Here is an 11,912-nt window from a genome sequence, read left to right as displayed (position 1 = left end):
TGGTCTTTCCCAGAGAAGGCATCCGACACCATGCCCTGCTCCCAGGAACATGAGAATGTAGGACAAAAAAACCACAAAGGTTATCTTTCTTGCAACTCTAGGGTTGTTAAAAGGAGCTGACAGGCGCGACCGTAATATTTTTAAATCGGCGATCAAGGTTTTTCTTTGTAACAAAAAAGGCCTTTTGCAGGTTTCTCTTGCAAGCTGAAGATGTTGGTGCAGCACAAGCAAGGCTGTAAAGGGAAATGGGTTGGAAATGACCCCATCAGCCGTGAGAAATGTGAAAAGCAGGTGGTGGACTGAGGGAGAGCTGAGCTGGATTCCTGGCGTGCCTTCCCTCTGCCATCACTGCCTCGGAGGTGAAAGCGGCTGGGGAGCGGCGAGCAGGAGCCAGCACTGCAGCGAGATGGGGAAACTGAGGCTGGAGCGGTCGAGAAGGGAGAAGGAGTAATGGCAACAGTGCTTTGGTTTTTTTTTTTAATGGATTTTAGAGCTGGAGGAAACCTTTTTTTTTTTTTCACCCCCTTTGGTTGACCTGAGTTAATTGTGAGCATGTCCCAGCTGGCTTGCTGCAGTGTCATCCTTTCTGGCAAAGCATTCGGACCCATTTTTTGCACTTCCCTGCACTCAACACAACCTAAAAGCCAGCAGCTCTCCTGAAATGCGCTCTGCTTCAGGGGGAGGGTTGGAAAGCAGCTGGAATTGTTCTGGGTTAAAAATAAGCGGAGCAGCGCGAGCCCTGAAATTCTCCAGCTTCGTGATTTGGAGCATAGCCAGGATGAAAACAAAAACAGAAAAGAAAAAAAAAAACAAAAACAAAAAAAACACCCAGAAAAAAAAAAGCAAAAACAAAAACCCACAATGAAAATAACGCTGTGCTATTGTCCTTTTATCCTGAGATCTGTTTACAGAGGATCCCACAGCAGGACCTGCCTGGATCATCCCCTCCATACGCAGCGTTTATTTTTAACGCAGTGTTTTCCATATGCCAGGAAAAAATATATATATATATATATATATCGATGCATCCCGTTATGCAAGCGTTGTTACCAGGCTGCAAATTATATGCTGGGTTATGAAATAAATAAATAAGGCAAAAATAAAAAAAATTAAAAAATCACCCAACCCACCCTATTTCTGAAAATAGACACAAGGGAGCTCTGACAGCATCCATCCCATCAGCAGCGTGGATTACAGCATCCTGCAGCCCTGGTTTTCCAGATGGAATTAAGGATTTTTGCCCAGCTCTGACTTGGAGCAGTTTATTTTCTTCTTTATTTCACTGGGGTGTTGATTGGAGCCCATAGGTGCGTGCTTTATTTAAAAATATTTATATAGAAGAAAGCAGGAGGCGTCCGTCTGTCAGGGAAGCTCACGGACATCAGCAAAGGGTGAGGGGAATATCTTCTGAAATTAAATACGCCCCTTAATTCTGTGTAAGGTCAAACTTTCCCTCACAGATTTCATCTGCTTAATGCGAGTGGCTGCACGCAGTGATGCTGAGGAGACCTGATCCCCTTTTCTCGACCCTGTTTTAAGAACATCACGGAACCTCCTCATTTTGTGGAGGGGGGGGGGGGAAGAAAAAAATAGAATAAAAAATAAAAGGGGGTTAAAAAATGAGCAAACGGAGGATGTTTTCCTCACAGAAAGGGGAGGGGGAGGCAGGCGGCCGCGCGGCACAGCGCCGCCCGCGGTACTGCAGGGCCCCGCCCGCTGCTCGCTTCACAAAATGGCGCCCGGCGAGGCCGCGCCGACAAAATGGCGGCGGGCGGGCAGCGAGGGAAGGGCCTCAGGGCCCCTCGTTCCCCTCCCGTCCCGTTTTGAGGTGTTTTTCCCCTCGTAGCGTGAAGATTTTGGGGTCGGTGCTGCTCTTTCCGTCCCCTCCACACGCACGCTCCCAGGTGGGTATTTCCATAGCTTGATGCCTCATTCTTTCCCCCCCTCCGCTTTTCTCCTCCGCAGGGGTTGCAGTCTTTGCTGTCCTCACCGCGTGGAAAATGCCAAAAAAACCAAAACAAAACAACACCAAAAAAGCCCCGAACAGCCGAGGACTGAAGGAAGGAACTGCCTCCTCACAGCCACCATTCTGGTAATTAAAAACATACATGTGGTGTGATCAGATGTGGTAATACTGCTAAAAAGAAAAGAAAAGGAAAAAAAAACAAACACAAATCCTGTCACGTCCCAGTGCTCGGTAGAGGCTGCAGCCTCGATACCACGCGTATTTCTTTCCTTTGTTTATTGTTTGTAATGTTTCTTTACCTGTATCCACACCACAGTGTAGCATCGCCCCTCCTTTGTTAAAAGCCTCATGCCTAAAATACCTTTTTTTTTTTTCTTTTTAAATACAGATTTAGGGCCGTACAGGTGCTCTTTATTCCCACATGTCTCTATATATCTCCTTATCCCAGAGATGGATTGCAGAACAAAGCCACACACCTACAATGCTATGATCCAATTACACACAATTACTCTCACTTTGGCCCGTACATATCTTGGATTTTATATATTTATTACCTTTGTTTTCCTCCATTGGCTTTCTACTGTCCTAAGAGCAAGAGGGAAAAAAAAAAAAAAAATTACATGTGCACACCCAAAAGAAAAAAAAAAGACAAAAAAATAATAGTAAGAAAAAGGTAAAAACGAGCAAAAAGCAACCAGCTGCCCATTTGATCAGTCCGTGGTGGAGATTGGTGCCTGAATGCTTTATTTGTTCCACAGAGGTGTAGATTTCCCTTGGGATGTTGGGGAAGGATTTCTTAATGAAAGGTTAAAAAAAAAAAAAAAAAAAGTAAAAAATAAAACAGTGAAACAGAACCAAAAAGGAAAATAATATTAATTATTATTAAAAAAAAAAAAAAAAAAAAGCAGCTGACGCTGCCAATGCAATCGGGCAGGCACTGAATTCATTGCACCGAAATGAGGACGGATGAGCCGAACTGAGTGGCAGGGCTGAGTGCGGCTCCGGGAGGAGGGCTCAGCTCCTTGTCCCACCATCCAGCGCTGCACGCACCACCATTTGTGTGCTTTTGTGCTTTATTTCCAGCCCCGCGGGCTGCCCTACGTGATGCACGGAGCGACGCGCGTGCCCTGGTGCTGCGCATTCCTCTCCCTTTTATTGCCTGCTCTATGGCTCGCTTGTTTTCTCCCCCCTCTGCGGGCAGCAGGGTTGCTCTGCTTTCCTCTCCCCAGCTCGGCTGCCGATTCCAGAAGTTTCTACAGCAGAGGAAATGCACGGGGGAGGGGAGCACCCACTGCGGAGCTTTGCCGCAGCCGGGCAGGCGTGGAGGAGGAGGAGGATGCACCACCTCCCTCTCTCTCTCCCTCCCTCCTTGGTTCAGGACGCTTTCCAAGCCTCTCCCCCTCACTACATTTCCCCATCCTTGCAGAGGGTGCTGGGAGGTGTTTGCAAGTTGGTTTTTTTTGTTTGTTTCACCCCCGCCCGCCCGTCCCCCCCCCCCCCCCCCGACACACACTCCGTTTCCTCCCCCTTTGCTAAATAAATTAAAAGCAGAGATGTCTCCTGATGGAGATGGATGAGGCTGGGCTCACTTGCACGCACTGTGCCACAGCCCTGATCTGCTGCTTAGGGCAGAAGTGACCTTTCCCAGGCAGTGGGAGGGAGCTTTTCCCCACCCCGATGTTCTGCTGCTTGGAATTCATCTCACATAGCAGCTTTATTATTTTTTTATCCCCCCTCCAAAGAACAGCTTGCTGCTTCGGTGATTTTTTTTTATTATTTTTTTTTATTATTCTCAGCCTGTGTGTTGCAGCTTCCTCATGATCGTTTTGTGTGTGTGTGTGTATGCTTTGAATTGCATTTTAAAATTGCCCAGCTGGAGACAAGTCTTGATTAGAGCTGGAACAATAGCTCCATTTTATTAATAATGGGAAGGATTTACGATCCTACAGCACCTTCCTTGGAAGGCTTTCAAAACCATTTGCAAACTCTCACAAATGTAAGCTTTCACAGCCCTGCCTGTGAGGTGGGTAAGTATTTCCACGGTGCCACCAAACATCAGGGAGAGCTGGAGTCGGTGTGTGCTAAAATAACGGCAGATCCGGTGGGTTTCAGGGCTGCAAAGCTGGGAGGAGGGAGGCTGGTAAAAGCTGTAACCTAAATCTGTTTGGTGTTGTCTGTAGATGCAGATATTTGTCTTTGTCCTGGGAACCAGGCTGCTATTTCTCAGCCTGCTGTGCTCCTCCTTGCTTTTTGCAGAGCGAAGATTTGGACTTGCCTGCTTGTCAGTAAACATCTGCATATGGATTTATTTATTTTTTTTTAATTCATTACTTCTTTGTAGTCCCCAGGTGACCTCCTTTAGTGCTGGCTGCGCTGCGGTCTGACCACAGCTTTGCATTAAAGCAGGCTGCGAGCACTAATGTGTCTCCATGCAAGTGCACGTGACCTTGCTCAGGGGACAGGGCCCACTGAGCTAATGCAGATGCTCCACTTCAATTACACAACCCTGCATCCCCTCCCTGACCCAAGTAGTGTAGGGGAATGTTGCAATGTTATGGGTGAAAGCTGTCTTCTGCCCTAATTTTTATTATTTTTTTTTCCTCCCAGGGAAATGCAGGATTGTTTGTGTAACTCCCACTCTGCAGCAGATAGCTTCTCTGTGAGTATTGTAAACATGCAGCAAGCTGGGCAGTGGGAGCTGGCCTTGCTGAGGAGGGTAAGGCACAGTGCTCTGGTTGTGTGAGTGCTGTGCACCGCCACAGAAAGCCACAATGTTTCTGTGGTTACTTCTGGAGGGCATGAGCAGGTCCCAGGGCTTCCCCTTCCCACCCTGTACTGTTTCACAAAAGAAAAGGCTGCTGCTTCTGGAAGAAGCTCTGCCTTGTGGCCTTATTATTAAAAAAAAAAAAAAAAAAAAAAAAAAGGCTGTGGATTAGTCATCATTATAGTTAAAGGAGGCTGCGTGTGCTGGTGTGTGTGATGTTAAGCAGTAGTTTATTTGGGAGGGCTGGTAATGTGCTCGGGTCGCTGCTCCTGGAGCAGTGCCACCAGGCTCCATCAAGCTGCTGCTGGCAGGTGGAAAAGCTGACGGGCTGGCTGTTGTTCCCCTTCCATCCCTTTTCCCTTTTCAGTATCTCTGCACTGGCAGGTGTGGAAAGGAGGAGACCGAAACAACAGCGAGGAGGACAGGCAAGGTTCCAATGCCAGAGAATAAACTGTGCTTTTTTATCCTTGCTCGTGGTAGCTTTTATTCTAAGCACAACTGACTGTGTCTTGTGAGAAGACGTAGTTTGACCCTTTTGGATGATAAAAACAGTACTGGTTTTAATCGTTTATTTTTATCCCTTTCCTGTGGTCATGTAGAGGAGCGAGTTGTGCAATTAAAACAGGATAGCAAAGGACAGCTCCCTCCCCCTTTCCCGTTTCAAAAAAACCTTCCAGAGTTGTGTGTTCTTGAATTGCTGCATAGGCAGAAAGCATACAATGCAGTTGTCAGCATTGTGCTGATGTGTGGCACATTAAAAAAAAAAAAAAAAAAAATACACACAAAAGGGGTGGGGAGAGCGGGTGCCTCCAGGGAGTAAAACTGTGGGGCCCCTTTCCCTACCAGCAAACAGACCTACACGCAATAGTTTATTACTTCTCATTTTGCTCAGGCAAATGAAATGCACAGACATCAGAGGGAGCGTTGCAACGTGCTAAATGGTGTTGCTGAAGATCAGGGTCCCCTTGAACTATTTTTCCTGTGAGCTTGCTCCCATGAGATGCCACAGCTTTATTACTCAATTCCTCAAAGTTGTGCTTACTTGCCAGAAGGAAGGAGAATGCTTCCTTTCTGGGTGTAATTTCTTTTGTTGTGGCAGAAGGTAATCAAAAGCAGCTGGTTTTGATCTCTCCTAGATCACCATGACTTCAAAATGCACAGTCCAAGCAGTGGGCAAGGAGAGCAGGTATTGGCACCTCCTCATTAGCCTTCATCAATGAGAATATTGGGCTTTGGTGTTGTGTGAGTGCCGCTGGCTGACCAGTGGAGGGGCCCTACCCTGCTAAGCTGGAGCAACACTTTCTGAGCAGTGATTTCGTTGCCTGGTTGCTGCAGTGATTTGGAGCACAGCTGTGACTTTATGTTTTTCTGGCAAAAATTTAGCTGAGGGTAAGTATGAGATGTCCAGGCCAGATTTCAAAGTGAGATGGAGAGCTGGGAGAAGCTGATGCATGATGTATGTGAAAACTGCCAATTGCTTGTGATCCTAAAAAGGCTCATCTGTGTTTGAATTAAACGAGCCTGAAAAGGACATTCATTTTTTTTCCTCTTGTTAGGGATGTATTTGGAGATATGCCTGGTGCTGATTGGGGGCCTCTGCTGGCCTGCAGGTACAGGGGACCAACAAACTGTTTGGGATGCTTTCATGTTTTTCAGGTCACGATACCCTGATACCCCGTAGGAATTGTGCTACTTTTCTCTGGCAGTTTGGGATAACTGTTTCCTTGGGAGTGTTGGACTTCTATCACTGCATGCTTTGGATTGAAGAGTTACCAGAATGACATCTGTGAGGTTTCCAAGCTAAACAAAACCTGAATTTCTAGTGCAAAAAGCAAGTGAGTGATAGAAACCTCTGCTCCTCTTCCTTATGGGCGGAACTGCAGCCTTTTAAGCTTTCCTATTACACCAAAGAGGTAGAAAAAGCATAAGCGTGCATTGTGAGTTCTGCAGTGCTATTGGTGACGTAAAGTGAAAGCCAAAGCTAGCTAAGAAACTGTTCTCCTTTTCAATACAGTAGGTCTCCATGCACAAGTACTTTTCTTCTTTGCCTTTCCCTGAAGTGAGAGAGCAGTAGCACAAGTGTGCACTCAGTCTTCTTCACTTAGAACACAGTGATGCGACTTCAATGCCAACATGGTGAATCAAAAGCACTGAAGATAGCTGGCTTGCTATTTATTTTGCTCTGGGTGTGACAATCAGATGTGATTGGGAATGTGAAGAAGAGCAGCTTTCAACTCACAGGGTTGCACTGTTTTAAACCTTTGTCCTGGAACATCTCCAGCCAGATTTCTGTCATTCCTGCTGGGCGTTGCATGTGAGGCTTTTCATGGAGAGGTAATGCACTGTAACTGTGTGTTAAACATGGCAACATACAGGATACAGAGTGATCTCTCCAGTCCTAGGAGGTTTGTATCCTTTGCAGTAGTCAAACCAGGTGGGTTTCATTTTTTTTCCTCCTTTCATCTTATTCCCCTGAAACGTTCTGTTTTGCAGCCTGGAAGACAGAAGCCCTCTGCCTAGGGGATGAAATGCTTCACATTTGGAAAAAACTAGCAGGTACAGCACTTCAGGATGTGGTTGCAGAGATGTTTGGGGGCAAAAGGAACCAGTGCAGAAGCTGGCACTGTAATGTTTCTATTATTTTCCTAACAGTGGGTGAAAAACTAGGTATTAATTCAAAAAAATTCTACTATGCAGTAAGCAAGAGTGAGTTCTTTTGCAGTCTCTGACTGCACATAGTGCTTTGCTTGCATGGCTTAGCAATTGCTCTGTGCTCTGCTGTTGAAGAAACATCTATTTTTGGGTAGCAACGTATTTTGAAAAAGGAAGTGTGCTTTTATATATATATATATATATACACACACACACAAATGGGTTCAGCATAAATCAAATTCCAGGGGCTCCTGAGCTGTGCTTGCTGTGCTGCAGAAGGTAGCTGATGCTCAGCCATTGGCCACAGTGGCATTATTTTGCAGCAGCTCTCATCCCCTGTGTTGTGTGGATGAGAACACCGTGGAGTCTGGCTGGGAGCAGTGCTTGAAAAGAACTCAGAGAATCCTGGTACAGCTGATGCAGTGACTCAAAGGGATGCTCTGGACAGAGTTAACACGTCGTGAAGACTTGGAGCGCTACCCTGTAAGAGGCAAGGACTGAAATCAATAGCTTTATTAATTCAAATCCTATACTTTGTGTTGTTGCTTAGGATTCAGAATCAGGCTTCACGTTCAAAGCGTTATCAGCACATTAGCCACTATCCTCTGTCTTGGCAACACATGAGCCCAAATATCAAAAAGCACCGATTCCTTTTTGGAGAAAATTATCCATTGCATAAAACGTAATGGGTATGCAATAAAATTAGCACAGCAATTCAGGCTGGCTTAAAAAATGAGATAAAAGCTTGGCTGGCAATTTGATATTCAGCTGCCATACTGTTGTGTTAATAAATATAGTCAATGAGCAGGAAAGACATGTCAATAAAATGCCTCATGGCAAGATGTTGGTGGAGCTGACCGGCTCGAACAAAGCAGAGCCCTGAGTGTCTGAGAGCTCTTGTCTGAGCAACACACCATTTCTCTGCACAAAGCAAAGCAAGCTGGATGCTTACTGGACACTGAGGGTAATCGCTGCGTGCTGTGAATGCGAGCGCTGTAATCGGTGCAGGTCTGGTCAGTGTGGTGTCCCCAGCTGTGGGGAGCAGAGTAATGCCTCCCGCCCCACTCTCCAGCTGCAATGCTGTGAGCTCACAAAGCAGAGCCAGGGCTGATTGTAGGGAGTTATGGTTTTAGCAAACAGTCCTTGTTGCTGTCCTTGTTCCATATCTAATCTTTTATTTTTTAGCAAGCTCCACCACTTGGGGTAAGATACTGGGTTAGAAATGTTATGAACATTGTGTTACATGTTAAAAATGTATGAGCAGAGCTGTTGGCTTGCTCTGTAAAGTGCCTTTCTATTTATCCACGTTTGCTGCTAGATGGTAGGCTGCCTCTGGCTGTTGCCTTTGCTTTTGGTATGAACCCCAAGGATGTTTTCTGATCCTCCTGCCCTTTTTTCCTCCAAACTGGAGAGCTGCTAACTTTATTAGCTCCTTATATGGCAGCACTGTTTTTCTCACGCCTTTAATGGCTCTCTTTTGATCTGTCCTGCTCCTGCTTTGCTTTTCTTGATGTGAACACAGTGTGCAAGCTGAGATGGGTTTATAACCTGCTCCCTCATTAATATCTGGTCTGGCATGTTAATCCTCTCCAAGTGGTGATAAGAAACATGCAGATGTTTTAACAGTGTTTGGCCACAGTGCCTGCAGATAGCTGGGTTCTCACTGTACTCACTGTGTGGACGAGCAATTAAACAGTGCCCTGCAGAGCCCTGGGCTCTGCCCTAGCGTGTGCTGGTGGATGAGAGATGCTGGATGATGGAGAGCAGCTGGACAGAGTCTCCTGTTCTGGGCTGTTTGAGTAGGAGGGCTGCAGGATCAAGTGCTGACCTTTGATGCTTGCTCCCAAGCTTGTTGCCAGTAGGCTGCACACAGGTCCTTGTGCAGTGACCAGGATGACACCAGTTGCTGTCACCTTCTTTACTGAGGTCCCTTTGGCCTTCTGAGATGCAGGTCACACTCTCTGCAATCTGTGTTCTTTAAAGTCTTCAGATGAGTGAGAGGGATCTGGTTACAGCAGCATTGCCCAAGCACGGCTGTGCGTTGCAACTGGGAACAGCTTCCCCCCAAAGCACACTAAGAGCATTGGAATGATCCAGAGCTTCGTTCTGCATCACGGGCCAGACTATGCGCTCCTTTTCCAGCTGGCTTTCATGTAAACAGAACATTTTAAGTACTAATTTCAACCGTTTCTTCTGTCTGCAGGTTTTCTTTTGTCTGCAGCTGTCTGTGACAGCTCCTTGACTGCGGATGTCCTTCCAGCCAGGCTGCCTGCAGTGTGACAGCAGTGACCCTGCATGAGGTTTCTTTGAAGGACGTGGGAGACCGTGTGGCTTTTTTTTTTAGTCCCTCAGAGGTGCTTCCCTGGCAGGGAGGGAGGAAAATGTTTGGAAATGCTGTCATAGGAGGCATGCTTACCTGGCTAGGGGAAAACTTGGTGTGGAAAAGCCAGCTGGCACACGGGTTGGGGAAGGAGAGGTTCCTTTCTCTCCAAAATGGAATCCCTTAAGGAAGGTACCAGTAGTTACTGCTTTGGGGTTTCTGACCCATTAAATCAAAAAGCTGAGCCCATTTCCATGGAGAAATGTGTGGTAGAGTGCACTGCAATGCTTTTCCTTGTGTGTGTGTGGCTTGGTCGCACGCTTTACTAAAAGATGGTTTGCATGCAAGAGGTTATTCCTTTTTTATTTTTAATCAGTCCATCTCCATTCAGCAGAGCAGCTTCACACCCGCCATCATGGGGGAAACTGAGGCACGGGGCCTCTGTGGGATTAGAGGCAGAGCTGGGGATAAGGCTCAGGTTTGCCGAGGCTCAGGCTGACGTGCGTCAGAGGGCTGCTTACATGGAGAGATTTGCAAAGGGAAGTGACCTACAGCCCCACGGCTGGGACTGCTGCTGGACCCGATCCCTATGGGCGCCTTCCAACTCAAACCGCAGTTTGGTCAGGGGAAGAATTTGGCAGCACGGTGCCCATGGTGAGATTTGGTGAGCTCCTGCAGTGCCAGAGCCTGGCCCACAGCCAGCCCACGGGGTTCATATGGCACTGAACTTTGGAGCCATTAGAGATAAACAGCGCTATAGGCTAATAAAAGGCTCTGCATCACAGGGCCCTCGTCTGCCCGCACCACAATTAATTTTTTACTTGCTGATTGCAGTGAAGGGAGAGTGCTGGGTCTGCCCTGTGCTGGGTTTGCCTTCTCCTGGGTTTGGATGGTGAGGAGCGGGCAGAACCTCGATGCCTTTTGCCCTGCGCCCCATTTCTGCACGGCAGCCCTTTACCTTTCACACCACATCCCATTTTTTCCCCACTCATTTTGTATCGCAGCCCCACTTTTTTTGCAACAGCCCCCCTTTATTTCTTTGTGCTGCACGTCTTATTTATTTAGTTTTTTTTGCAATCCCTTCGGCTGCATTCACTCCTCACCTCGCATCGCAGCCCCGGTCTTTGCATCCCTTATTTTCCACAACCCACCTCGTGCATTTATCACTTTCCGTCGCAGCTCCCGTTTATCGGCTCGCACTTCCAATTTTTTTTTTTTTTTTGCCGTAATTCCTTTATCTACGATTCCCATCCCAGCTTTTTTTTTTTTTTTTTTTTTTTTTGGATTTTTTGCAATAAAACCCCTCCGTCACGTCGCATCGCACCGCGCTCCTCCCGTTTTCCCTGCGCTCCCCGCGCATGCGCACTCCCCCTCCCTCCCGCGGGGCGTTGCGCGCTCGCGCCCCTCCCTCCTCCCCGGGGCCGCGCGCCTGAGCGCGCACTGCGCCTGCGCGGGGGCCCCCGTGTGGCGCCGCGAGAGGAGGGGGGGGGGCGAGCGGGCCCGAGGCGGCGGAGCAGCGAAGGGCGCGGAGGAGGAGGAGGAGGAGGAGGAGGAGGAGAGGGGGGGGCGCCGCGCTGCCGCTGACGGAGGAGGAGGAGGCAGCGAGCGAGCCACGGCCGAGGCGGGGGGAGGCACCGAGGAAGAAAAGCGGCCGAGGGGCAGCCCGCCGCCCCGCAGCCGGCCCGCGAGCCTCGGGGCCCCCCCGCGGGGGATGGTGTGGTCCGCCGGGGCCGCCGCCGCGGGGGGAGGCAGCCGGCGGCGCTGAGGGCGGCGGGGCCCCGCGGCGGAAGAGGCGGCGGAGGAGGAGGCGGCGGCGGCGGCGGCGGCGCAGCGCGGGGGGCGGCGGTGGAGGCCGGGAGCCGGGGCAGGGGGCTCGCCCCGCGGCGCGCAGCATGGTGCGGGAAACCAGGCACCTGTGGGTGGGCAACCTGCCGGAGAACGTGCGGGAGGAGAAGATCATCGAGCACTTCAAGCGGTGAGTGGGGCGGCGACGGCGGGCGGGAGGGGTCCGGCGGGCGGGGGGAACCGAGGCAGCCGCGCGGGGAGCGCGGAGCCGTCCACGGCGGCGCTCGGCGATCCGCGCCGGGAGCCCCGAACCGCGCCGCCCTCGGCGCCGCCCGGAGCCTCGCTCCGCATCGCGGCCCGCCGAGCGCCCGCACCGGGACGGCGGCGCCGCCGCGCGCGGCTTCGGCCGCTGGGGGCTGAGCGCG

General features: G+C 49.5%; 1 protein-coding gene and 1 long non-coding RNA gene across 9 annotated transcripts in view; both read left to right on the top strand.

Moving 5' to 3' along the window:
- Positions 1-3,467: 3,467 nt before the first annotated feature.
- On the top strand, positions 3,468-10,702 carry LOC116242656 (uncharacterized). Of its 5 annotated transcripts, none has more exons than XR_016459451.1 (7): positions 3,468-3,725; positions 4,574-4,625; positions 5,867-5,916; positions 6,387-7,135; positions 7,224-7,286; positions 7,706-7,872; positions 9,586-10,702. It is a non-coding gene; the product is annotated as an uncharacterized LOC116242656 (long non-coding RNA). The 5 variants fall into 5 exon arrangements; XR_016459450.1 differs by having other exon boundaries at positions 5,867-6,119; XR_016459448.1 differs by having other exon boundaries at positions 4,574-5,155; positions 5,867-6,119.
- Positions 10,703-11,508: 806 nt separating this feature from the next.
- The window catches only part of SPEN (spen family transcriptional repressor), a 56,539-nt gene continuing 56,135 nt past the window's right edge, over positions 11,509-11,912 (top strand). For all 4 annotated transcript variants that reach the window (XM_031613312.2, XM_031613311.2, XM_031613309.2 and 1 more), the window contains exon 1: positions 11,509-11,677. In XM_031613312.2, the coding sequence (XP_031469172.2) occupies positions 11,595-11,677 (83 nt within the window). In that variant the 5' untranslated portion in view covers positions 11,509-11,594. The remainder of the gene's footprint in view (positions 11,678-11,912) is intronic.

Source organism: Phasianus colchicus, chromosome 22 (genome assembly GCF_987193195.1).
Source record: "Phasianus colchicus chromosome 22, bPhaCol1.hap1.1, whole genome shotgun sequence".
Taxonomy (NCBI): Eukaryota; Metazoa; Chordata; class Aves; order Galliformes; family Phasianidae; genus Phasianus; species Phasianus colchicus.
This window is presented reverse-complemented; position numbering and strand designations above follow the sequence as displayed.